Source organism: Dendrobates tinctorius, unplaced genomic scaffold (assembly GCF_039654945.1).
Source record: "Dendrobates tinctorius isolate UK_male_01 unplaced genomic scaffold, ASM3965494v1 ptg000104l, whole genome shotgun sequence".
Taxonomy (NCBI): Eukaryota; Metazoa; Chordata; class Amphibia; order Anura; family Dendrobatidae; genus Dendrobates; species Dendrobates tinctorius.
Window position 1 is genome coordinate 11,319,845 of NW_027361772.1, and position 27,317 is coordinate 11,347,161.

The 27,317-nt window shown below is 44.7% G+C and overlaps 1 protein-coding gene across 2 annotated transcripts; it reads left to right on the forward strand.

The window, feature by feature from the left end:
* The first annotated feature begins 3,825 nt into the window (after window positions 1–3,825).
* Window positions 3,826–26,029, forward strand: LOC141100334 (histone chaperone asf1b). Of its 2 annotated transcripts, none has more exons than XM_073588733.1 (5): window positions 3,826–3,847; window positions 5,828–5,968; window positions 18,978–19,093; window positions 21,028–21,204; window positions 24,815–26,029. In XM_073588733.1, the coding sequence occupies exons 2-5, from the start codon at window positions 5,860–5,862 to the stop codon at window positions 25,013–25,015; spliced, it is 603 nt and encodes a 200-aa protein (XP_073444834.1). In that variant the 5' UTR covers window positions 3,826–3,847; window positions 5,828–5,859; the 3' UTR covers window positions 25,016–26,029. The 2 variants fall into 2 exon arrangements, with proteins under 2 accessions (XP_073444834.1, XP_073444833.1); XM_073588732.1 differs by having other exon boundaries at window positions 3,846–3,984.
* Window positions 26,030–27,317: the final 1,288 nt, after the last annotated feature.

Here is a 27,317-nt window from a genome sequence, read left to right on the forward strand (position 1 = left end):
TGGTCCGTTGCGGCACAACATGACCTGCAAATCAAACATTGGTTACTTGAATTCTCCCAATGCAAATGTTTAACTGAGTCACTAAAGCCGTGAGACAGGGTAGTCAACAGGTCAGATACCAAGAGAGCTTGTCATAAACAGAGGGGTAAGACAAAGGTGTAGTCAGGTCACAGTCTGAGGTCAGAATTCCAGGAAGGTAGCGGATCAAGACAAAGGGGATAGGCAAATGGATGCTCAAAGGCAAGGTGCAAGAGAGGACAGCAAAAGATCAAAAAGAGAGCACTGGAAAACAAGGCACACACACTACTGAGCTAAACCTACGACTAGCAATAAAAAGAGACGGACAGCCAGCTAAAGAGCCAGGCAATCACCCAGAATGTGAGAGACCTGGAAGAAACTCAGCACCCTCCTACCGTGATTGGCAACTGGACTGTCACTCAAACTACTGTCAGCTCAGAACTACCTTGATTCAGTAGGGCAACTGAGCTGTCCCTCAATCCATTCAGGTCACAGTATGGAGGCTAGAAAAGCCCATACTGAGATTCACAGACTTACATTGACAGAGTAAGGCTGTGTTCACACGTATGCGCTTTTTTCGATTTTTTTTCCGCGGTTTTACCAAATAAACCGCTTAAAAAAACGCTTAAATGAAGCATCCCATTCATTTTAATGAATTCCGCACTTTTCGTGCATATTGATGCGTTTTTTTCCGCAAAAAAAACGCATTGTGGAAAAAAACGCAGCATGCTCATTAATTTTGCGGAAAATTCCGCATTTCTAGCTATTTTCTATGAGGCTGGGACCGATCCAGAAAACTCGCAGAAAAAAACGCGCGTTTTCTGGGAAGGAGTCAGGTTTTCATGCAGAAATTTTCTGCATTCGTGTGCACATAGCCTCAATGACGCTTCACATAGTCATTCAGAGTCAAAGACTCAGTCAAGTGCAAGTCCAAAGAGAGTGGAGTGAAAAGTAAGCTGGAAAAGACAGTGTTAACAGGAGCAAGAAGAGGCAGATGCAGCAGAGCTGAACGTGTGCTGTCAGGTCAAGTTTCCTCACAGCATGAGGGCACATTCTGAGGTTCGTCTGGACATCGGGCTTGAGGTTCAGAGAGGGTATTGAGAGCCATTCCCCTGTCCCCCTCTGTGAGGAAGATCTCAGCCGCTTATAAAGAGACCAACCCTCATCAGTAGTGCACTTAGGCTTCATTATTGAAGATATCAGCCGGGTCACAGAGAAAGGAAAGGAGTTCCTCAGGGAAGCTGTTACTCTAGGAGAGTCCCTAGGGCCGGCTAGGACAGTTGGGCTAGGGACAAGTCGGGCAGAAAGGAGACGAAGACTGAAAGGCCAAGAGGAGAGTCTCTAGGGCCAGCTACGATAGTTGGGCTAGGGACAAGTCGGGCAGAAAGGAGATGAAGACTGAAAGGCCAAGAGGAGAGTCTCTAGGGCCGGCTAGGACAGTTGGGCTAGGGACAAGTCAGGCAGGAAGGAGACGAAGACTGAAAGGCCAAGAGGAGAGTCTCTAGGGCCAGCTACGATAGTTGGGCTAGGGACAAGTCAGGAAGGAAGGAGACGAAGACTAACAGGCCAGGAAACATTGCTAAACTGGGACTATGTCTTCTGTATGCCGCAGCCGAGTGTAACCGAATTGCACAGTAAGGTTGAACCCAAGGTCTCCTGTCTTATCTCAAGTTACAGTCGGACCCGATCCCATGGCTGGGGAGGCAGAAGGTACTCCTGAAGGAAGAGTGAGTAAAGAGCCAACTTCACTGCACCACACACATTACTGACTCCTGTTTAGAAGAGGGGTTTCAGGGCAACCAGAACTCAGCTTTGGCCCACGGCAAACCGGCCCTGGCCCCACTTCACTTGGGCGCACAGAGAGCACAGTTTTCATGAAATCACATATACTTTGCTTGGACAGTTAAACAGCAGTATTTTTGTGCAAAAAAAGCAGGAAAAAAAAAACGCAGCACTAAGGGTATGTGCGCACAGTGCGGATTTTGCTGCGGATCCGCAGGCAATGTACAGTACAGTGCAAATCAATGGGATTTCAAAACCGCTGTGCACATGCTGCGGATTTTTCAGTGCGGATTTACTGCGGTTTTAAATCTGCAGCATGTCAATTCTTTCTGTGGATTCCGCAGTGGTTTGACACCTGCTCCATTGTCCACATGTCAAACCGCAGGGGAAAACCGCTGGCAAATCCACAGGTCACTTTACCCGCGGTTTTATCTGCAAATCCGCAGCTCAATCCACACTGTGTGCACTCACCGTTAATCTACATGTTTTTTCTCTGTAGGCTTCTTCTGAGAAAAAAAAAGCGCATTAAAAAACGCTATTACATTAAGCGCAGAATCAAACCTTTTCTGTACTATGAAAAAAGTGTAAAAAAACCCCTCTTCTTCATATGTGCCCCAAAATTGCACCAAATAAGCGTGAAAACTCATAAAAAACGCAGCAAACATACAATTAGAGATTTTTATTGCGTTGTCTGGTGCAGACGGCCTCAGTATTACAGTTTTATTACATTTTTTATGGGTTTAATAGAGAAAAAATATCAATCACGCAAATTGGGGTCCGCGCACACACGCAACGGGGCCAATAGACTGCAATGGTGACGGCGGAGTGAACGCGCGCACTTTTTAGGGAGTGTTTGCCTACAGGAGGCGGACAACCAGACGTAGTAGACTGCGCTCGTTCTCTCTGCCGTCACCATTGCAGTCTATTGGTCCCATCGGCGCAGGCGTCCGAACCCCATTTTGCTGGGGGGAAGTTTGACATATGCTCCGACAGGGACACAGAGCGCGTCTCCGTTGAGGTGATGTTGCACCAGGCCGGCTAATCGATAGAGGCGCCGCAGATGGCAGCGGGTAAGAGGCGGCTCTGAGGGTCCTACAAATCGATAGTCTCAACCCCAGCACTGAGCTGTAAAAGTCATTTTTACCGTACACCGAAAGTCGTAAAAACGACGGCTAAAAACAATGGCGGAATCGCGGGTTTTTCTTTTCATCCCATTTCATTTTTTTTTCAGTACATTATACGGTAACACGAACGGCGTCCTGCTGCCACGTGGATGGAAAAACATTAAAGGTACAGTAATGGCACCTGGAGGAGAAAAAGAAATCTCAAAAATGGTCACAAGGTCTTAGTTTACAAGTCTACACTGTGTGACCGCTGCAGCCAATCACTGAGAGCAGCATGTTAGAAATGGGAGAGAGTAGGGGCTGTAACAGTGACTGTTATCTGAGAAGATACCGTTATTTTGAGTGCAGGGGTGTAGCATGAGAGACTGCCCCCACAGTTCATGCATAAACCCGCCAAGAACTCACTCCCACCAAAAACATGTCTGCCGCCAGACATTGCTCTGAGCCAATCACAAGGCACGTTCTCTGTGGCCCCGCCCACACAGCTACCTTAACGTCTTAAGGCGCGGGAATTGACGTCAGCCGCCATAACTGCGCCGTGAAACGACGTAGGCGGACATTTTTAAAAAGGGCAAATCCCTCCAGCTGATGTTAACAGTTGTCAAGAAAAAACAAACAAACCCGACACTCAACAGAGAAATCTCTCTCTGCCTCAATGTTTATATAAGTGTCTAAAGTGTAAAATTGAAACTGACCGGATGTTGTGCAGCCGACGTCATGACTTACGTCACTGGCGGCCCTTTGAGTGGCCTCAGGTTTACTGAGGGGGCGTGGTATAAAGTGGTAGATCACGTGATCACCTCGAGGACTAAGCGGGACTTTTTGAGGCTGCTGGGCTGGGCCGATGACGTAGTGACTGGAAGCAGTGGGCGGGGCCGATGACGTAGTGACTGGAGGCAGTGGGTGGGGCCGGCGCGTGTGAGGTAAGGCTGGCGCAGGAGGACGGCGTTTGTTGTGCGCGGGAGACAAACGGAGAGCGGGAAAGACAGCGCGGCGGAGCTGAGGCGCCGAGTCACACGGGCAGTCACCGGGGGAAACGGGCTAGAGGAGTCATAACCAGGTAATGTCAGCGCCGCCGCCTCTCTTTTGTTCTCTGGTGTCATTGGCGGGAGCTGCTCTTGTCTCCGCTCCGGGGGTCCCGGACCCTTTATATCCCGGGTGCTGTTTGGGCCAATAGAGATCTGACCTCTTCTGTTGCCCATAGCAACCGACCATCAGGTTGCCATGAAAAAAATGGCAGCCGGGTCCTTGTTGCTATGGGCAACCTGCCTAGTCCTGACTGCCTGGAGTGGGCCTGCCGGTCACAGGTCAGGGGTCGCACTGCTCCACATTATGCGGCTAGTGTGTGGCCACAACGCTTCAGTCGCCCGGACCCGTCTCCAGCGGGCACGGTTTTGGTCACATGGCTTTGTCACCCCAATCTTAGCTTTAGTGATATTACCATTCCCTATTTATCCATAGTAGGTGATTGCTTTATTGTTGGGGGGGCTCTGAGCCCCTGAATGTGTGTGTGTGGGGGGTCTGCTGGGTTCGGCCATGCGCAGCGTCCCTCCGGTCATTGTCTATGGGACGACTGCTCCCTCCAACCATCCCATTTGTCTCAGCGCTCAGATCGCACCTAGTCCTCAACTATGATATTAAAGGGGTTGTCCACTACCTCTTGAGACTGTGTCTTTCTCTCCTCCTCCCCCCCCCCCCAGTAAAATAACACCGGGTGCTGTTGCGGCACTGGCTCTCACTTTTATATCACTCTGGTGTCACTCTGGTCCCCTATGGGCGTAATTGACATCTGGAGGAAGTGAGAGCAGACTTCTTCGGATGTCTCGACTTGTCCGTAGAGGAGGAGTGGAGCCCGCGTTGATGGTCTGCAGTGATTGTGTGACATGTCATGCAATCCCTGGGAGAACCAGTGCTGACACCACTGGAATGGTGCCAGAGGTGAGTATAGGGTTGGGTTGTTTTTTTTTTTTTTTTTTTACTGAAGGGAAACAGATTCAGAGGGGGTCATCTGAGGGGTGAACAACCCTTTCATAGGTGATAGCATCTAAAGGTGGAAAGAATACTCTTATCGCAAACATTGGGGCTGATGGATGCCATTCTCATCCCTGGGACTCGCACAAAGACATGGGTGCATCACATGGTATTAGATAAACACAATGCGATGGTGGTAACCTCTGCAGGATCTCTAGTCATGCGACATCTCTCATTTAGATATGGCGCTTATCATCCGTAGTGCCCGCCCTGATGGGTTGCTTCCCGGTCACGCCTGTACCTGCAGCGTTATCACAGGTTATCAGAATGGGAGTGAGAGTGCTGGATGACTGCCACCTGGTAATACAAGGCAGAACAACCACCGTATGCTCGTGTTCTGTGATCGGCACTGGTGCTGATTTGAGGTTCCATATTAACCCCTTTTTAACCATAAGGAAATGCAGCTTCAGAGACACTTTTTTTTTTTTTTTTTTTCTTTCCCCTTCTAGACAGATGAATTGTAGCAGTCTGTATTTACTGCTGTGAATGAAGGTCTCTGTTTTGCCAGAAGATTCGGGATACAATTTCCCATAGCAGTAATCCAAAAATCAAATTATGCAATTCTTCATCTCACGCTGCGATATTAATCCGAGATGGAGAGATATATAATTTTCTCAAGTCACTGAGGGTCCAGCCCCACTGCAACCTTCGCCAGAAATGGGGCTCTGAACATCCAAACTTGGCACAAACCTTTTCACATGCTGCACGGTCCATACTGCGCACTGTCTGTACCCTGACAACATGCTGGTTGTGACCGATTCATTGGGACTTTAGTTCACCCTCCTCCCAGCTTTCAGAAAGGCATGAACTATGAAGAGATGTTGTACGGGCTTTTTTTTTCTTTTTGTGATTGTTTGTTCTTTTTCTTTCAGAGTTTATAACCAGCACGTGAAGAATCTACATCATGGCAAAGGTCCAAATATTGAACATGGTGGTGCTGGATAACCCGTGCCCCTTCCGCAATCCTTTCCAGTTTGAAATCACTTTTGAGTGCATAGAAGACTTACCGGACGGTGAGTGGGTTTCCATCTGTCGCTGTCAGCAATTTATGTGGCGTCTACATATGACACAAGATCTGTTCTATAACAAATGGATCCTATTGACATATAAGAGAGAGATTTTCTCGTAGAAAGCTAGGACTTGCCATATGTAGCTGAACGAGCTGTAAGACCCTATTCACACACTGCATTCCTGCCGTGGTTTTTTCTTTGCTGTACATTTCTGCTGTGGAAAAACTTTTTTGTTCTTTCAGTACCAGCAGAGTGAATGAGCTTCCTGAAATCTCATGCACATGCTGCTTTTAGAATAGAATAGAATCATAGAGTTGGAAGGGACCTCCTGGGCCATCTGGTCCAACCCCCTGCTCAAAGCAGGATTCGCTAAATCATCCCAGTCAGATGTCTGTCCAGCCTCTGTTTGAAGACTTCCATTGAAGGAGAACTCACCACTTCTCGTGGCAGCCTGTTCCACTCATTGATCACTCTAACTGTCAAAAAGTTTTTTCTAATATCTAATCTGTGTCTCCTCCCATTCAGTTTCATCCCATTGCTTCTAGTCTTTCCTTGTGCAAATGAGAATAAAGTTGATCCTTCTACAATGTGACAGCCCTTTAGATATTTGTAGACAGCTATTAAGTCTCCTCTCAGTCTTCTCTTTTGCAAACTAAACATTCCCAAATCCTGCAACCTTTCCTCATAAGACAGGGTTTGCAGACCGGTCACCATTCTGGTCGCTCTTTTCTGAACTTGCTCCAGTTTGTTGATGTCTTTTTTAAAATGTGGTGCCCAAAACTGGACACAATATTCCAGATGAGGTCTGACCAAAGAGGAGTAGAGGGAAATAATGACTTCACGTGATCTAGACTGTATGCTTCTGTTAATACATCCTAGAATTGCATTTGCCTTTTTTGCTGCTGCATCACACTGTTGACTCATATTCAGTCTGTGATCTATTAGTATACCCAAGTCTTTTTCACATGTGCTGTCACTTAGCCCTATTCCTCCCATTCTATATCTGCTTTTTTCATTTTTATTGCCCAGATGTAGTACTTTGCATTTCTCCCTGTTAAAAACCATTCTGTTAGTTGCTGCCCACTTCTCCAGTTTATTTAAATCTTTTTGAATCCTCTCTCTCTCTTCTCTAGTATTAGCTATCCCTCCTAGCTTTGTGTCATCAGCAAATTTAATCAGTTTACCCTCAATTCCTTCATCTAAATCGTTGATAAAGATGTTGAACAATACAGGGCCCAGGACAGAGCCCTGTGGTACCCCACTTGACACATTCTTCCAACTGGATGTGCAGCCATTTACGACCACTCTTTGGGTCCGATCACTAAGCCAGTTATGAATCCACCTAACAGTTGCCTTGTCCATTCCATACTTAGTCATTTTTTCAATAAGGATTGTATGAGAGACTTTGTCAAATGCTTTGCTGAAGTTAAGATATACTATATCTACAGCATTTCCTTGATCCACCCAATCAGTGATACCATCATAGAAGGAAATTAAGTTAGTCTGACATGACTTATTAGTTACAAACCCATGCTGACTCTGTTTAATCACTTCATTCTTATCCAGGTATTGACATACATGTTGTTTAATAATTTGTTCAAAGATCTTTCCTGGTATAGAAGTCAGACTCACCGGCCTATAGTTGCCTGGGTCCACCTTCTTCCCCTTTTTGAAGATAGGAACAACATTTGCTCTTCTCCAGTCTTCTGGCACTTCTCCTGTTCTCCAAGAATTTTCAAAGATTATGGAGAGGGGTTCAAAAATTTCTTCTGCTATCTCCTTCAGTACTCTGGGGTGTAATTCATCTGGACCTGGAGACTTGAATTCATTTAGGTTAGCTAAGTGTTTCCTCACTATCTTTCTGTTTATAGATATCCTGGATTCTTCTATTCCCTTAATAGGACAGTGAATAACAGTTGATGCTACATTTCCTTTCTGAGAGAAAACAGATGCAAAATAGCAATTTAAAAGTTCAGCCTTCTCAACATCCTGTCTTACCATTTCATCATTTTCATCCTGTAAAAATCCTATAGCATCTTTGACTTTTCTTTTACTTTTGACATATCCCCAAAATCCTTTAATATTGCTTTTGACATCTCTTGCAAGCCTCAATTCATTTTCAGCTTTAGATAATCTGATTTGTGCCCTGCAGGTTCTGCAGACAGCATTATATTCTTCTTTAGATATGCCTCCCTCTTTCCATTTTATAAACATTTTCTTCTCTTGCAGTTTTCAACCATCAGTGTTTTTTTTTTTTTTTATGTTCAATCTGCAGCCTCGTCAATTTCATCATTTTTGCCTCATTCAAATTAATGAGCAAGTAACAAACTCAAAGAAAGCGCCTATTTCACACATCGTTCTTTCTGCTAATACCCTGGTTATAAATGCAGAAAAATCTGCAGGTACTCATTGTGTGCACATAGGAAAACACTGACTTGATTTCAAAACAGCAGTACAACTAGTGACTTTATTGTGCAGCATATTGTCATGGTATCTGAACATTAAGGTGTAGCAATCGATTAAAATAGTTGTAAAACACCTTTTGATACTTCAACCCCTTAACGTCCAATGACGGACGGAGTCCGTCATTGGACGTCTCCCCATTTGGTGCGGGCTCCGGCGATGAGTCCGCTCCTTTACCGGCACATTACAGCTGATCTGTACAGCTGACGTGCCCGGAACATCCACGGGTGAAATCATGATTCACCCGCAGCTGTTAACATGTTAAATGCCGCTGTCAAACTCTGACAGCGGTATTTAATATGCACGCGCAGGAAGCGCATCATTACCTCCTCCCGTTGGTGCCTGTGTCACATGACCGCGGGTCGCCGATGGGTTGGCATGACAACCCGGGGTCAGGAGAAGACCTCTGTGGCTGTCATTGCTGAATCGCTATAAGCGCCGCCTGGATCGGCGCTCATGGCAAGTGAGCGTTTCTGCTACATAGAGAGGCAGTTGGACAACTGCAGCTTCAAGTCTTCCATGGAGACTATTGAAGCAAGTAAATAGTAAAAAAAAAAAAAAAAAAAGTACAAATCACCCACTTTGACAAAAAAACGCAGGTGACCTTAGATGCAGATTTCACCTGTCAAATCCTGAGCAAATACTGAGCCATTCCTGATTGTAGGAATATACCCTAAGGGCCCCGTCACACATAGCGAATCACTAGCGATCTCGACAACGATATGAACTTGTCAGGATCGCTGGTGAGTCGCTACATGATCGCTGGTGAGCTGCCAAACAGGCAGATTCACCAGCGACGACGAGCAGGCGCGTCGCTGTGTACCTTAGTTACCAGCGCGCTGGTGCAGGAAGCTGGTAACCAAGGTAAACATCGGGTTTCTAAGTGCCGCGCGGCACTTAAAAACCCGATGTTTACCTTGGTTACCAGCTCTTGCTCGCTGATGTTGCTCTCCTGCCTGTCACACGCAGCGATGTGTGCTGGCCAGCGGGAGACCAACAATCAAAAAATTGTCCAGGGCTTTCAACAACGATTAGCGATACCCGGCAGGGGGGCCGGTGGCTGATAAGTGTTACACACAGCGATCTCGCTGGTGAGATTGCTGTTGTTACAAAACTTGTGACTCAGCAGTGATCTCGCTAGCGAGATTGCGGTGTGTGACGGGGGCTTAAGGGTATATGCACACTCAGGATTTGACGCAGATGAAATCTGCACCAAATCTGCATCTCAGGTCACTGGCAGGTTACCTACCTTTTTGATGCGTTTTTTACATGCGTTTTTTTCATTGCATGCGTTTTTTGTCACTTGAAATAAAGTTAATTGAAAGTTGGCTTCTGAAAAGGAAAAAAAAGATATTTTCTGTTTGCAGATATATTGGGGTATGTTACCATGGTCAGTAAATGCTGTAGGTTGGATGTTGCGTACATCTGCAGCGTCAAACCCGCAGCATCCAGCTGTTACAGGATAGTGGATGGGATTTCATCAAGACTCCACAGCCCTGGTTATCATAGGGTTTGTAACACAATATTACTCTTGTTAGATAGAAATAGTGGATGTTAATATAAACCTATAACAACATTATATGCCTAGCGCCACCTAATGCGTCTCATGTGGGGCTGTTTCCTACATGGCCACACATGGGACGCATTAGGTGGCGCTAGGCATATAATGTTATAGGTTTATATAACATCTACTATTTCTATCTAACAAGAGTAATATTGTGTTACAAACCCTATTATAACACCCGTTTTACCCTCCGCCGCGACAGCACCCACTGGAGGTATCGGATCCACCCCATTGGAACAGGAAACCCTACAGAAAGATAAAAGGGGGTGGTCCGCCTTTCCTCCTCAGTTTTGGTTTCCTGTTCCCAGGGAACTCCAGGATTATCCTGCAGGAAGACATACCTGGGCCAGTGCATGCCGCCTGTGCAGTATCCATGAGAACGGCAGGGGCTGCGGTCCAGAGGCAGCGTCGGGGGAGGTTCCGTTAGATGGCTCCCTCCTCGTCTGATGGATAGGGTGATGGGCGGGTCCGGGAATGGCCGCCCGGTCTCACCTGGGAGCACGTCGGGCAAGCGCCACACTCTCAAGGCCGCCGCTGTGGTAAGTGCGCCAGTGAGGCAAAAAAAAAGAGAGGGAGAAGATCCAAGCAGCGGTGGCGGCAGCAGCAGTGAGAGGCGCGGGCCGCATACAGAGTGGCGGCGCGGGAGCCGGCCGGCACAGATGCTCCAAGCCCCGGAAGTAATGGGTGAACTTCCGGGGCACGATGGCTGAGGCAGCGCAAGTGCGCAGGCGCGAGGAACCTGGAGGGGAGGAGCGACTTCCGGCTAGAGGAAAAAAAAAAAAGAGGGAAAACTATTTAAAGAAGCACCGCAAGGTAAGCGGCGGTGAGCCATGTCATCTCCGGGTGAAGTGCACGCTCCGGCAGGGGACTCTGCTGGGGGGCAACTCCTCCAGGGACCGCGCTAAAGGATCCACGGACACCGCTCGCAGGAGTGAGGCGGGAGAATCAAGATCCAGGACGAGGCCTCAGCCATCTGATCCGGTACTATAAGCTTCACTGGGTGAGTGTGCAATATATATACTCTGCCTATTAAGCTGACCCCCCCCCCCCCCCCTTGTCTTTCGCCATGTCTCCCCCTCTTCCAGGCGAAGAAAAAAGAGAAATCTAAACACACAGAATGCGCTCAGCCTCTCCCTGACTCCTACCCCCAAAAGCTCTGTAAGCAATGCACCAGAGAGACTAGACAGGGGACCGCAGTGTCATCAAAGAACATACGGACCATAATTAGAGAGGAACTACAGGCTATCACCCGTGCCAGTACGCCCTCAGAAACAAGGAGTAAAAAATAAGTGACTCTCAGCTCAGATTCGGAGGAGGAACAGGGGATAATCTCTGATTCCTCACTCACGTCATCATCATCGTCATCCGAAATTGAGGGACGATCATGTTTTCCCCTGGATAGTGTGGATAACTTAGTCAAATCCGTAAGGAACACTATGGGGTGTGAGGAGACAAAGGGCGTCCAAACCACGCAAGATATAATGTTTGCAGGTTTGGCGGAAAGGAAAAGGAGGGCATTTCCAGTAATACCGGCGATTAAGGCCCTAATAAAGAGAGAATGGGAAAAACACTATCAAAGAAGTTTTCTCCCATCGGACTCAAAGAGGAAATATCCATTTAGCAATGACGAGCTATTGAAATGGACCAAAATTCCAAAAGTCGATGCCGTGGTAGCCTCTACCTCAAAGCAGTCTACTATTCCGGTAGAGGACGCAGGCTTACTGTCCGACCCACTAGACCGTAAAGCGGAGTCATCATTAAAAAGGTCTTGGAAATCTACTACAGGGATTTTAAGTCAGCAGTAGCCAGCACATGCACTGCCAGGTCAATGGTCGTCTGGTTGGACCAATTGGATCAACAGATCGAGCAGAAGATGTCTAGGGAAAAGCTACGGGCCGCTATTCCATTAATTAGAGGGGCGGCAGCCTTCATGGCCGATGCATCGGCAGACACCCTGCGGCTGGCAGCGAGATCGGCTGGTCTTGTAAGCAACGCCAGGTGGGCGCTATGGATGAAGAGCTAGAAGGGGGACGCCCAATCAAAATCCAAGATTTGCGCAACCCCATGCGAGGGCTAGTTTCTCTTTGGGAACGCTCTAGATGACATACTCGCCAAAGCGAAAGAAAGGAAGAAGGCTTTCCCTGATTGTTATCCCTTTCTACAGGAGAACCTTTAAAAGGCGACCGTTTGGGAAAAGGAGACAAGCGGATGGATCAACTAGATGGCCCACAAAGGATGAGAAGCAAAAGGGTAGCAAGTTTAGAGGTTCAACATTCCGAAAGGAAAATAAATACTGAACAAACAGTCCCCCCAGTAGGGGGTAGACTGAATATTTTTTTTTTTCAAAGTGGGAACAAATAACTTCAAGTTCATGGATTCTAAATATAATTAAAGAAGGAATAAAATTAGAATTTCTTCAAATTCCTCACGATTGGTTTATCATAACCCGCCTTAACTCAATTCTACAACAAAAAGCCCTCGACATAGAAATTCGGAGCTTACTATCCAAGGGGGTTTTAGTGAAAGTCCCAGCGGAACAAGAAGGTAGAAGTTTCTACTCTCCTTTATTTTTAGTTTCCAAACCAGATGGCACGTTTAGGACAATTATAAACTTGAGGAAGCTTAATACGTTTATTAAAAATAAGTTTAAAATGGAATCAATCAGATCCACCATTAAACTTCTTTTTCCAAACTGTGTAATGGCGGGAATTGACTTAGTAAGCATCTTTTATCATCTTCCTATCCATAATAGATACCAAAGGTACCTAAGGGTCGCATTGGTATTCGAAGGCAAGATCCATCAATTTCAGTATACGGCCATGCCCTTCGGTCTCTCTACAGCACCGAGAATCTTCACTAAAGTGATGTTAGAGGTGATGGCCTATCTTCAGAAAGACACCCTAATCGTGACGTACCTTGATGACGTCTTAGTTATCGGGAACTCGATCACCCAGTGTACTAAACGGGTGGCTGATACGGTCTCATCTTTGCAGGATCTAGGCTGGATCATCAACTTCCAGAAGTCCAGACTTGTTCCACTCTCCCTTCAGATGTTCTTAGGGTTCCAGTTAGACTCTACAACCCAGAGATGTCTGCTCCCTCAGGTAAAAAATTGCGCTCATAAAAGATAAAGTTGAGGCAGCAATGGATAGACTATGAGAGAGGCAATGTCCCTATTGGGGTCGCTCACTTCTTGCGCCCCGGCAGTTCAGTGGGCCCAATATCACGTTCGCACACTGCAATATCAAATCCTCCAGGAGGGCAGGCGACACGACGGTCACCTCAAGAACAAGATAACCCTATCCCAGGAAGTCTTGGCTTCTCTAGAATGGTGGCTAGATAGTAATCATCTGTCCACGGGAGTCCCATGGGTAATATCACCATCCCATATCTTAACCACCGAAGCTAGCCCCCACGGCTGGGGACCCCATAGGGAGAATAGCTTCTGTCAAGGAAGGTGTAATAGGGATGAACTGGGCTACTCATCTAATTTAAAGGAACGGCAGTATATTATTCTCTACATCATTTTCTTCCACAGCTCCAGCAGAAGCAACGTCAGGATCCTATCAGACACCATCACTACAGTGGCCTATTTAAACAGACAGGGAGGTACTCGATCAGAGACTCTGATGTCTTCTGCGGCAAAAATCTTAAACTTAGCCGAAAATTTAGTTTTCCCTCTCTGCCCTCCATATCAAGGGAAGGAACAACCAAGAGGCAGACTTCTTAAGCCGACACACACTTTGGCAAGGGGAGTGGCGCCTCAATCACCAAATTTTCAAGGACATAGCAGCTCTATGGGGACAACCTCAGGTGGACCTCTTTGCCACGAAAAAGAACAGAAACATTTGCCTCCCTGTCAGATCATCCAGACATACTGGACACCCTCCAGGCTTCATGGAAATTCAACCTGGCATATGCCTTTCCTCAGATAATCCTTCTGCCACAGGTCATTCGGAAGATCAGAGAGGACAAGGCGAGAATAATTTTGATAGCACCATTCTGGCTCAAGAGGCCGTGGTTCTAATTGGCTACAAACCATGTCGGTGTCAGATCCTTGGGTTCTCCCTTCGATTCCCGACCTAGTCTCCCAGGGCCCCTTTTTTCCACCCCCAAGTGGACAGCTTACACTTGACGGCGTGGAATTTGAAAGGCAGCTACTGAGATCAAGAGGGTTTTCCGAAACACTAATTACTACGCTCCTACAAAGCAGGAATCAGTCCACTACTCAGATTTATACAAAAATATGGAAAAAATTTCTGCAGTTCCATACAACCCCTCATACCACAGAAATCCCGATAGTTCCTATTCTGAAATTTCTACAAAAGGGAGAGATTTAGGTCTGGCAGTAAACACGCTGAAAGTCCAAGTGTCCGCACTAGGGGCACTGTATGGCCACAATATAGCAGGGAATAAGTGGGTATTACGATTTATTTCAGCATACGAACGACTCCTGTTCACATACCTTCAATCCCTCCGTGGGACCTAAATTTGTTCTTGGACGCCTTAACAGAAGCTCCCTTCGAACCAATAGACACAATATCTCTAAAATATCACTCGAGACGGCCCTCTTAGCAGCACTAACGTCTGCTAGGAGAGTGAGCGACATCCAAGCTCTATCCATAGACCCACCCTTTTTTCAGATATACCAGGATAGGTTAATATTAAAGCCAGATCCCTCATACCTTCCTAAGGTGTCAACAAAATTCCATAGATCTCAAGAGATACTCCTCCTGACCTTCTTTAGAGATCCCTCCACTCCTGAGGAGCAAAAATTCCACACCTTGGATGTTAGAAGAACTGTCCTAAAATACATTGAGAGGTGCAGGAGCTGGAGGCAGTGCAGGGCTCTGTTCATATCTTTTCAGGGCTGTAAAAAAGGTATGGAGTCATGAAGAGCACCTTATCCCGGTGGATCAGGGATGCCATTTGTTTAGCCTACTCCGCGAGAAGTGAAGATCCTCCGGAGAACATTAGAGCGCATACTACCAGAGCAATGACATCCTCCTGGGCCGAGAGGGGAGACGTTCCAATCGAAGCCATATGTAAGGCGGCAATTTGGTCATCCCCTTCTACTTTCTATAATCACTATAGACTTGACCTTTCATCAACTTCTGACCTAAGCTTTGGCAGGACTGTCCTTGGCACGGTGGTCCCACCCGGGTAATGGTCTCTGGAATCTCTCCCGTGGGTGCTGTCGTGGCGAAGGGTAAAAAGCTGGATTACTTACCGGTAATGCTCTTTTAATGAGTCCACGACAGCACCCGCTCACTTCCCTCCCTATAAAGATAACAATAGCGATAAATGCACCACATATTAAAGTGTATTTCCTAGTATGAAGAAATAAAATCTAGAAATGCAAGAATATTGCCTAACTCTTGGCGGTCTTCCTGGTACTCTGAAATACAAAACTGAGGAGGAAAGGCGGACCGCCCCCTTTTATCTTTCTGTAGGGTTTCCAGTTCCAATGGGGCGGATCCGATACCTCCAGTGGGTGCTGTCGTGGACTCATTAAAAGAGCATTACCGGTAAGTAATCCGGCTTTTTGTCCGCATACTCCATCTGTGGTGTCTGTTTTCCTGGACCTGAGCGTCTTTGAGTGTTATGAGTGGTGAACATTTTGCACTTTTCCATTTGTACCAGTAATTGGCGATATGATTTTAATTTTGTACTAATAAAAATTGTATTTCTTATGTATAACTTGATTGCCTTATGATCATCTTTTTTGTGTGGTTCTATGTGGTAACTGATGATAGGCTGTTATAGTCCTACCATTACATGGTTATTTACCATGTGGGTTTGTCAGACCTGTTGGTACATGCGTATTAAGTGCAAGAACGCAGCTTACTATGCATGTATATTAATTTACATAATGGTCAATCTTGTGACACAGCCGGAGGTACATGACACAGGAAGTGGAGGAAAGCACAGAGAGGTGCCCTCCTTTTTAATACAGTGCCTACAAATAGTATTCAACCCCCTGCAGATTTAGCAGGTTTACACATTTGGAATTAACTTGGCATTGTGACATTTGGACTGTAGATCAGCCTGGAAGTGTGAAATGCACTGCAGCAAAAAAGAATGTTATTTCTTTGTTTAATTTTTTTTTAAATTGTGAAAAGTTTATTCAGAGGGTCATTTATTATTCAACCCCTCAAACCACCAGAATTCTGTTTGGTTCCCCTAAAGTATTAAGAAGTATTTCCGGCACAAAGAACAATGAGCTTCATATGTTTGGATTAATTATCTCTTTTTCCAGCCTTTTCTGACTATTTAAGACCCTCCCCAAACTTGTGAACAGCACTCATACATGGTCAACATGGGAAAGACAAAGGAGCATTCCAAGGCCATCAGAGACAAGATCGTGGAGGGTCACAAGGCTGGCAAGGGGTACAAAACCCTTTCCAAGGAGTTGGGCCTACCTGTCTCCACTGTTGGGAGCATCATCCGGAAGTGGAAGGCTTATGGAACTACTGTTAGCCTTCCACGGCCTGGACAGCCTTTGAAAGTTTCCTCCCGTGCCGAGGCCAGGCTTGTCCAAAGAGTCAAGGCTAACCCAAGGACAACAAGGAAGGAGCTCCGGGAAGATCTCATGGCAGTGGGGACATTGGTTTCAGTCAATACCATAAGTAACGTACTCCACCGCAATGGTCTCCGTTCCAGACGAGCCCGTAAGGTACCTTTACTTTCAAAGCGTCATGTCAAGGCTCGTCTACAGTTTGCTCATGATCACTTGGAGGACTCTGAGACAGACTGGTTCAAGGTTCTCTGGTCTGATGAGACCAAGATTGAGATCTTTGGTGCCAACCACACACGTGACGTTTGGAGACTGGATGGCACTGCATACGCCCCCAAGAATACCATCCCTACAGTCAAGCATGGTGGTGGCAGCATCATGCTGTGGGGCTGTTTCTCAGCCAAGGGGCCTGGCCATCTGGTCCGCATCCATGGGAAGATGGATAGCACGGCCTACCTGGAGATTTTGCCAAGAACCTCCGCTCCTCCATCAAGGATCTTAAGATGGGTCGTCATTTCATCTTTCAACAAGACAACGACCCAAAGCACACAGCCAAGAAAACCAAGGCCTGGTTCAAGAGGCAAAAAATCAAGGTGTTGGAGTGGCCTAGTCAGTCTCCTGACCTTAATCCAATTGAAAACTTGTGGAAGGAGCTCAAGATTAAAGTCCACATGAGACACCCAAAGAACCTAGATAACTTGGAGAAGATCTGCATGGAGGAGTGGGCCAAGATAACTCCAGAGACCTGTGCCGGCCTGATCAGGTCTTATAAAAGACGATTATTAGCTGTAATTGCAAACAAGGGTTATTCCACAAAATATTAAACCTAGGGGTTGAATAATAATTGACCCACACTTTTATGTTTAAAATTTATTAAAATTTAACTGAGCAACATAACTTTTTGGTTTGTAAGATTTATGCATCTGTTAATAAATCCTGCTCTTGTGTGAAGTTTGAAGGCTCTAACTTATTTGCATCTTATCAAACCTGCTAAATGTGCAGGGGGTTGAATACTACTTGTAGGCACTGTAAATAATAATTAACCAGCCAGTGTAAAGCAGACTACTGCGACTGGTATTTCAGGCTGGTAAGGATCCACTATCCTTGAACTTTACTAGTCTTAGGCTATGTGCACATGTAGGAAAAGTGGAGCAGAATTTTCTGCACAAAAACTGCATCTCCTGGCAGAATCCGCAGCCGCGGAATTGATGCGGATTTTCAGCAGTTTTTGCCACTGTGGATTTCTTTCATGGAGGGGTCCAGAAACGCTGCAGATCCGCACAAAAGAAGTGACATGCACTTCTTTTAAATCCTCAGCAATTCCGCACTGATTTTTCTGCACCATCTGCACAGCTTTTTTTTTTATTTCCATTGATTTACATTGTACTGTAAATCACAGTGCGGATCTGCTGCTCGCAGCTGCCCTACAATTGGCGCATCCAAATATGCACCAATTTTGGCACTTAACCCAGCTCTTCCCACTTGCTTTGTAGCGGTGGCAAGTGGGGTAATATTTGTGGGATTGATGTCACCTCTGTATTGTCAGGTGACATAAAGCCCACGGCTTAGTAATGGAGAAGCATCTATAAGATACCTATCCATTACTAATCCTATAGTTACATGGTAAATAAAGACACAGACTCATTAAATCTTAATTAAACCATACTTACTGCATCGCCTATTCCACCGAAGCCCTTGTTCTGGAAGAGAAATAAAATAAAAAAGTAACAATATACCATACCTGTCCACTGAGAAGATATACATACTGTCCCATGAGGAGTCCAGCTCTTCTACATCTGGATGCCTTTGGCTGAACGGTGGCATTATGCCACCATCTAGCATGAAACCTAGACACAGCGTAGCTTGTAGATGACCACCGGAGAACTCTGTCCCCGGCGGTCACCTGCACTGCAGTTCTCACGATAAGCTGACCGTAAGAACTTGGCTATTGACCGGAGATAACCCCATCCCCGAAGGTCACGTTCACGGCAGTTCTCGCGGGTCCCCTCAGCTCATCACGAGAACTGCAGTGGATGCGAACGTCTGGCTGTGGCCCAAGGCCCACCTTTGTTTAAATTAGTTCACATGCGTAGTAAGCTGATTTCCCACACTTAATACGCATGTGACTATAAAGATAATGCGGTTTTACCTCATCTAATTAAATCCTATGGGAAACTTATGCTGCGGAGACTGAGCGGCTCCGCAACATAGACATGCTGCGGTCTGGAAAGACGCGCTGTATGTCCTTTTATGCAGGGATCCCGCGGCGTCTCTGAACACATAGTGGGTATGGGATTTCTTGAAATCCCATCACCTATGCTGTAACATCTGGACGCCGTGGATTTGATGCTGCAGATGTACGCGGCGTCAAACCCGCAGCGTTTACTGACTGTGGGAACATATATCTTGTGTAGACATCAAGGGTATCTATTTTCACCGTCTGTAATGAGCGGTCTTTTTTTCCACAGATCTGGAGTGGAAAATCATATATGTGGGTTCTGCTGAAAGTGAAGAATATGACCAGGTCCTGGATTCGGTGTTGGTGGGTCCAGTCCCTGCCGGGCGTCACATGTTTGTTTTTCAGGTAAGCCCACGTCTTGTCAGTAAAAGAAAACATGGTGGTAATTTTAATCTGATTGCACAAACAGGCAGAGCCCTAAAAAATAAATAAAAAAAAAAAAAAAAAAAAAAAAAAAATCAGAAAAAGACCTCAGGTTTTTGTGTTAAATCATACTCCAGCTTTTGTTTTATTTATTGTAAATGTCAGTCATCAGTAAAGGATGACCTGCCAGTTGCAGTTTTCAGCAACGCCCCTGTCCTCTCTCCTGGCCCACGTGACTACAGTATTGACTTCCTGACTCACTGGGATCGGAAGTCACTCAGTTTAATTCTGAGACCCAGAATTAGGCGCTCAACGATTTGTTTTGAGACCTAGTATCTGTCCACAGCGAGATCAAAACCCTGTTATGGCCAGCCCATTCTCCAAACCTGAATGTAATCAAGAGGATGATGGATAGTCACAAGCCATCAAACAAAGAACTGCTTACATTTTTGCTCCAGAAACAGTGTGAAAGACTGGTGGAAAGCATGCCAAGATGCATGAAAGCTGTTTTTTAAAAAAAATCATGTTATTCCACAAAATATTGAACTCTTCCTGAGTTAAAACATTAGTATTGTTGTTTCTAATTGATTATGTACTTGTTTTCTTTGCATTATTTGAAGTCTGAAAGCACTGCATTTTTTTTTTTTTTCCCAATTTTGACCATTTCTCACATTCAGAAAAAACAAAATGTATTGCTTGGAAATTTGGAGATGTTGTCAGAAGTTTGTAGACTTAAAAAGAACAATTTACATTTTACTCAAAAGTATACCTATAAAGAGAAAAATCAGACAAACTGAACATTTGGAAGTGGTCTCTAAATTTTTGCCAGAGCTGTATATTGCAATTTTCATACTGTTCTCTAGGGCTCATGGTTCTTTGCTTGTGAGCGAGCGCCAACATCACACCGTTCATGTATTGCAATCTGCTCAATAACGCCTCCTGCTGTCGTACATGTACAACAGATGTCTAAGTGGTTTAAAAGAATCCCCTCCATATTCACCTACCAGCAGCATGGTAAAGTGTCCCCTGCTCTGATGCAATGTTCTGATGTGATGTCATGTAGGGGCACAAATGTCCTCCTCTTTAAGGCTGTTGTCTCAAGGGTCTGTCGGTAGCTTCGGTGCCACACGGGCCGCATATTTTATCCCTGTGCTAAAATAACAGCTGACCTCTATGGGTCCATTGTCTAAGACCACATCCACTCCTATAGCCAGCTCTGTAAACTGTAATGTGAGTCTTTGGCGCTGAAAACAGGTCCCAGGAGACGAAATGTACCAGACGGTGCAAAGATAATCAGAAGCACAATCTGCTGTACAGGTTTAAAAAAATATTATGCACACTCCTTTTTACAAAAAATTCTGCATAGTTTTGGAGGTACATTTTAAATGGTTTGTCTTTTTAACATGCTCATGATGGCCAATGCAGTGACTAACAAAATTTCAGTGTATTTACCTGAAACTACATTTTCAGAAAGAAATGTTCTCTACATTTTTCACTACTCCAAATTCCAGTATAATCCATCTCAATCAGCATAGATAAATTACAGGGAGTGTGGATGGGTCATTGTCTCCCTCCTCTGGTCAAACTCGCATACAGGCATGCTAGAAGTGTGTTTTCTGTTCATGGCAGCAAAGGCTGTGTACATTAGCAATTCTAGTGCTTGCTAGGAAATAAGGTAAACAGGAATTCCAGAATCTATAGTGCTGGCAGAATGCTGATTTTTATAAATTACCGAACTTCTGTGAATGAAAAGTTAGAGAATGAAGATGGAGGCAGTTCTAGACTTGGTAGACTGGTGTGTCGCCTATAACAATTGTACCTTTCGTGAGGGTGTGGGCCTGTATTAGATGAAATGGTGGGTGTCAGGGTCCTCTATAATTTGGAGAGTGGTAACATTAGATCTTGTAATATTGCAGGCTGACGCTCCAAACTCGAGTCTCATCCCAGAGTCCGACGCTGTGGGAGTTACTGTCGTCCTAATCACCTGCACTTACAGAGGACAAGAGTTCATCAGAGTCGGCTATTACGTCAACAATGAATATTCTGACCCAGAACTGAGGGAGAATCCGCCTCTTAAGCCAAACTTCTGCCAGGTACTGCTCCAGGATAAAGAATGATTTCTACTTCTACATGTCCATATGGTGATCCTGCTATATCTGTCTCCTGGTCTCTTCCTTACCGATCTCAAATAATTCCAAAATGTTGTCATATGTAGCCAGTCTTACTATAAGGCTGGGATCACACTGCCGTGTGTGATCCCGGCCTAAGCGCACAGCTCACCTACACTTTAACTCTTTAAAATATAAGCACATGATGTCTTTTTCATGCAGCTTATTCCCTAACCTGACTGAAAAAGCACTAAATAAATAATAAAAATAATGAACATATGTGCTGCAGTGTAAAAACAACTTGCTGTGCACATGTTCAGTCTTTGGTGCATCTTTTAACTTCACGTTTCCAAAAACTAAAAGCAGTTAGAGGGTATTCCTGTCTCCAAGATTATACCTCAGTATGTAATAGGCGTAATATTGGCAAATATCTTAAATTAGAAATGTAGTGTAGTTCTCCTGATTTGCTATGTCGTTTACCTCATGTACAGGGCATCGCAGTAGCTTACAGTGGGTACAGAAAGTATTCAGACCCCTTTAAATTTTTCACTTTGTTTCATTGCAGCCATTTAGTAAATTAAAAAACGTTCATTTTTTTTTTTCTCATTAATGTACACTCTGCACCCCATCTTGACTGAAAAAAGCAGAAATGTTGAAATTTTATTAAAAAAGAAAAACTGAAATATCACATGGTCATAAGTATTCAGACTCTTTGATCAGTATTAGAGTAGAAGCACCTTTTGAGCTAGTACAGCCATGAGTCGTCTTGGGAATGATGCAACAAGTTTTTCACACCTGGATTTGGGGATCCTCTGCCATTCTTCCTTGCAGATCCTCTCCAGTTCCGTCAGGTTGGATGGTGAACGTTGGTGGACAGTCATTTTCAGGTCTCTCCAGAGATGCTCAATTGGGTTTAGGTCAGGGCTCTGGCTGGGCCAGTCAAAAATGGTCACAGAGTTGTTCTGAAGCCACTCCTTTGTTATTTTAGCTGTGTGCTTAGGGTCATTGTCTTGTTGGAAGGTGAACCTTCAGCCAAGTCTGAGGTCTAGAGCACTCTGGAAGAGGTTTTCATCCAGGATATCTCTGTACTTGGCCGCATTCATGTTTCCTTCAATGGCAACCAGTCGTCCTGTCCCTGCAGCTGAAAAACACCCCCATAGCATGATGCTGCCACCACCATGTTTCACTGTTGGGATTGTATTGGGCAGGTAATGAGCAGTGCCTGGTTTTCTCCACACATACCGCTTAGAATTATCACCAAAAAAGTCTATCTTAATCTCATCAGCCCAGAGAATCTTATTTCTTGCCACAATTCTGTCTCTGAGCTCCTTGGCCAATTCCTTTGACCTCATGATTCTCATTTGGTCTGACATGCACTGTGAGCTCTTATATAGACAGGTGTGTGCCTTTACAAATTAAGTCCTATCAGTTTAATTAAATACAGCTGGACTCCAATGAAGGAGTAGAACCATCTCAAGGAGGATCACAAGGAAATGGGCAACATGTGACTTATATATGAGTGTCTGAGCAAAGGGTCTGAAAGTCTGAAAACTTATGACCATGTGATATTTGTTTTTCTTTTTAATAAATTTGCAAAAATTTCTACATTTGTTTTTTTCTGTCAAGATGGGGTGCAGAGTGTACGTTAATGAGGAAAAAAATGAACTTTGTTTCATTGCAGCCATTTGGTAAATTCAAAAGAGTGAAAAATGTAAAGGAGTCCGAATACTTTCCGTACCCACTATAAATAATATAGAAAAGTCAATGGTCAGTGGTATCAACCAGTCAGATGTGTGTCACATAGTATAAATATAGATATGGTCACATCAGACCAGTTTGGTCCCAAATAGACGGCTGAAAAATGCAGCGCATGATAAATCATATATACTGGTGTTAATCAAACAGTATAGTATCAGACTGATTTGATACCACATAAATAGAAACATGTAACTAGAGGCCATACAGTGGATTACTTTGAGGCTATGTGCACACTTGCGGAATTGCCGCGGAGATTTCCGCGGCAATTCCGCAACTCCCACATGCATATTTTCCGCGAAAAACTGGCGTTTTGCAAGCGTAATTGGCTAGCAGATTACTAGCGTTTTCCAAGCTATCTATTGCATTGCTTGGAAAACTGACAGGTTGGTCACACTTTTCAAAACATAGTGTCTTGCTGAGACTCTGCTTGTTAGGAGGATGTGTGGCTGTTTGATGCAATTGTTTCTTGATACTGTAGGAGGAGGTGTAAGGTTGCTATATCCTAGAAACATATCCAAGGCGAAAGCCAAAGCAGGCGATTTTTATTATAATAGATGTGTACTCCTCTTTCTGGTCGCCAAAAAAAGTGCTGACCATTAAATCCACTTTTTATATAAAAAATATAGTGTGTACGTAACTCCAAATCAATCACCGTTCTGTGAAATCAACCTGCCCAGTTATGAAGCATCCCCAATTGTGAATCAACTTTTCCTACTATTGTGCAAATGGAACAGACAACAGGTAGAAAGATGTGGAGGGGGCTGTAGGAGGGCATCAATCCACCAGTAGGTGCTACCATCCCCTTTGTGCAAGGAGGAGCAGTGCCAGAGCCCTACAAAATGACCTCCAGTAGGCCACTAACATCCATGTGTCTGCGCAAACTGTCAGAAACAGACTCCATGAGGGTGGTATGAGAGCCCGACGTCTTGCAGTCTTACAGCTCAACACCATGCGGGGCGATTGGCATTTCCCAGAGAACACCAAGATTGGCAGATTTGACGTTGGGCCCCCTGTGCGCTTCACGGATGAGAGCAAGTTCACAATGAGCACATCTGACAGTCTAGAGACGCCATGGAAAATGTTCTGCCTTTAATGTCCTCCAGCATGACCGATTTGGCAGTGGGTCAGTAATGAGGAGGCGTTTCTTTGGAGGGCTGCACAGTCCTCAATATGCTTGCCAGACGTGCCCTGCCTGCTATTAGGTACCGGGATGAGATCCTCAGACCCAGTGTGAGACTATATACAAGTGCAGTAGACCCTGGGTTCTGTCTGATACATTGCAATGCTAGGCCTCGTGGCTGTAGTGTGTCAGCAGTTCCTGCATGATGAAGGCATTGATGCTCTGGACTGGCCTGCCCATTTCACAGACCTGAATCCAGTTGAGCACATCTGGGACATCATGTCTCATTCCATCACGGACGCCATGTTGCACCAGACTGTCCAGGAGTTGACTGATGCTTTAATCCAGGTCTGGGAGGAAATTCCTCACAAGAACCGCCTCATCAGGAGCATGCCCAGGCATTTTTTTTGTCTTGATGGAATTTCACTGAAGTTGGATCAGCCTATATTTTGATTTTCCACTTTGATTTTGAGTATCATTCCAAATCCAGACCTCCATGGGATATTAATTTACATTGATTATTTTTTGTTTCATTGTTCTTCAACACATAACTATGTAGTTAATAAAGATTTGCAGCTGGAATATTTCATTCAGTGATATTTCTAGGATGTGAGATTTTAGTGTTCCCTTTTTGATTTTGAGCAGACAGAATGTGCATCCCCTTGATTTACTTCTCCCCCAGATGTGGCTTTTGTAATGATTATAAATGTCTTTCAGCTGCAGAGGAATATCCTAGCATCAAATCCACGTGTGACCCGCTTTCACATCAATTGGGAAAGTGCAAGCGAATCAAAGATGGAAGACATTGAGAATGTGGACCCTGCTTGTCACTCTATGCATCCCCCAACTTGTGTCCCGACCAAGGGCCTGTCCGGTGCACTAAACCCAATCCCAGAGAACTCTATGGACTGCATTTGAAGTCACCAGTGCTCAGGAACCTGCATATTGTCCAAAACCTGAATAAAGTACAGCACCAACATCTCACCTCGGGCTCCCGGTCCATCTAGCTAAGGCCACTTTTATTGTGCATGATGTCCTCAGACTCCAGAAGCAAATGAACCATACTGCCAATAGAGAACACACACCCTGCCTTATCCCATTGTGGTGGTAACATCCTCTGTATGTCATTAATTTTAGTCTCGCACTGCTTTTTTTTTTTTTTTCTATTTTGGAGAATAACATGACCTGCTTTTTTAACATTGGAGTCTGTTCCTTGGCTTTAGCATCTCAAATGATCCTACCACACCATTCATCCATTGTTCACCATGAGCTGACCGCCTTGGTAGAAGTGATATTTCATCTTTTGTGTGACGCTGTCCTGAATACGGTCGTCCTTTTGTTGCTGCCGTTACGTTTTCCTCACTCACCTAAGATACTGCCACATACTTTATGGCGGGCAGCATTTCTCTTTCCACGGCCTCACTGAGACTCCTTTGTCTCTTCTGGAACACGTTAAAGAGAGATCGTCTCTGCCCGATAATAGTTGCATTATTCTGCTTTGTGGATTTAGCCAAAAGACTTCCTGCAAAGTTATAAAATTCTACCAAGAGGTATATTCATGTTTGGTCTCAGATGTTAACCCTAGATCCGGCGTCCTCTTGGTGCACTATTTCACAGAACAATATCAGCACTTACACCTGCGCCATGATGGAAAGTCTATTGTGGTCAGTGCCACGTATCTCGCACTGTGAAGACTGTCCATTTAGAAGGAAGGCTTTTCGGAGACTTGGGTTCTTTATACGTCTCTTTACAGGCAAGATTTTTGCTATGCCTGCCTTCTACATGCATTATATGATACGTTTTGATTGTCGTATTTAGAAACCGATGGTTTTTTTTTTTTTTTGTTTTCTCCCAATATGTATAATACTTTTGTTTTTTTTTATATATTTGTGATTAGGCTTTACTTAAATAAAAGCACTTGAGCAAAGTGTCCGAAGATCTTAATGTCTTTTATTTAAATGTGAACATTGGTGTTTTTGATTTTTTTCGGGGGGAGGTTCATTTTGCCGATCTACAAAAAAACTTTAGATTTGCGTGCCGATACTTATGGCTCCTCAGTGATATTAGTTTTCAGTCCTCATCCCAAAGCAGTTCTTAAATAAAGACTGACCGCCCAATGGCTTTAAAGGTTGGAACTGTCTGCGTATGTCTCTGGAAGGACGTTTTAAAACATCATTGCAGAGTCATCCACTGTAGGAGCAAGGAGCCGGCTGTCCAGAAAATGGTCACTGAGGGATTGTGTACACAGTATAGAAAGTTATGAGTGGGCTTTCGCCTCGCGTTACAGTAATGTGATCAAGTGCATGCTTGAAAAAGAGGGAAAACCCCCAAAACATCTCTACAGGGGTGAATGATTTGCTCATTGTGCAGCGTCTTTTCTTGACTTGACCCAAATTGAGTTTTCGACATCTTCCACAGTTTGTTTTTATGTACTTATTATATTGGATATATTTTTTTTTTTTTTCTAAGATGGGGGTCAATGTTTCCGAATACTCTTGTACTCGTCTGCTCGATACATAAATGGGTGATAAGAAACCTGTATAACTATCGTAAAACACTGCCGCTTGCCCACAATACAATGATGTTTTGAAGGGCAGTGAGATCTTCCAGACAGGACAGGGAGTTACGATTAAAGGATATTTCATCTGCGATTTCTTATTTGTAGTGTGTGCAAATAAGTGCCCATACAATCTTGTACATGTTAGCGAGAATACCAAATATATACGAGACCGCATCTCATCACAAGTCCAGCATTTGTTGTGGTAAAACTTGCAGCTTTCATGTGCTCCACCTGCAGCTGATAACAATCTCTGACAGTGGCATTTAACATGATTGTGACATGCTTCCGGCACAAACAGGCCCATCAGCACCCCTGTCACGTGAGTGCATTCCCCGTGGCCGAAGTTCATAGATTTCTGCTACACATAGCAGGGCTATAGCGCAGGAGATCGGATGATCTCAGCTTCGTCTCATAAGTGGACTATTGGAACAAATAAAAAGTAGAAATTAAAAAAAAAAATACCAAAAGTAAAGGTTCAAATCGCTCACCCCCTTTGCTCCATTCAAAATAAAACAAAAAGAAAAATGCACACTTGTAGTATTGCTGTGTTCAGAAATGCATGATCTATATAAATTATTCCAATCGGTAAAAAAAAAAATCGAAACACCAGAAATCTTTTTCTTTTTTTCTTTTTTTTTGGTTGCCTTAACTTTGCAATAA

Bases quoted from the DNA above. Each gene is read 5' to 3' on its own strand.
- LOC141100334 (XM_073588733.1), top strand. From the start codon at position 5,860: ATGGCAAAGGTCCAAATATTGAACATGGTGGTGCTGGATAACCCGTGC. The intron at 5,969-18,977 runs GTGAGTGGGTTT...TTTTTTCCACAG, and splicing joins CATAGAAGACTTACCGGACG to ATCTGGAGTGGAAAATCATA. The intron at 21,205-24,814 runs GTACTGCTCCAG...AATGTCTTTCAG, and splicing joins TTAAGCCAAACTTCTGCCAG to CTGCAGAGGAATATCCTAGC.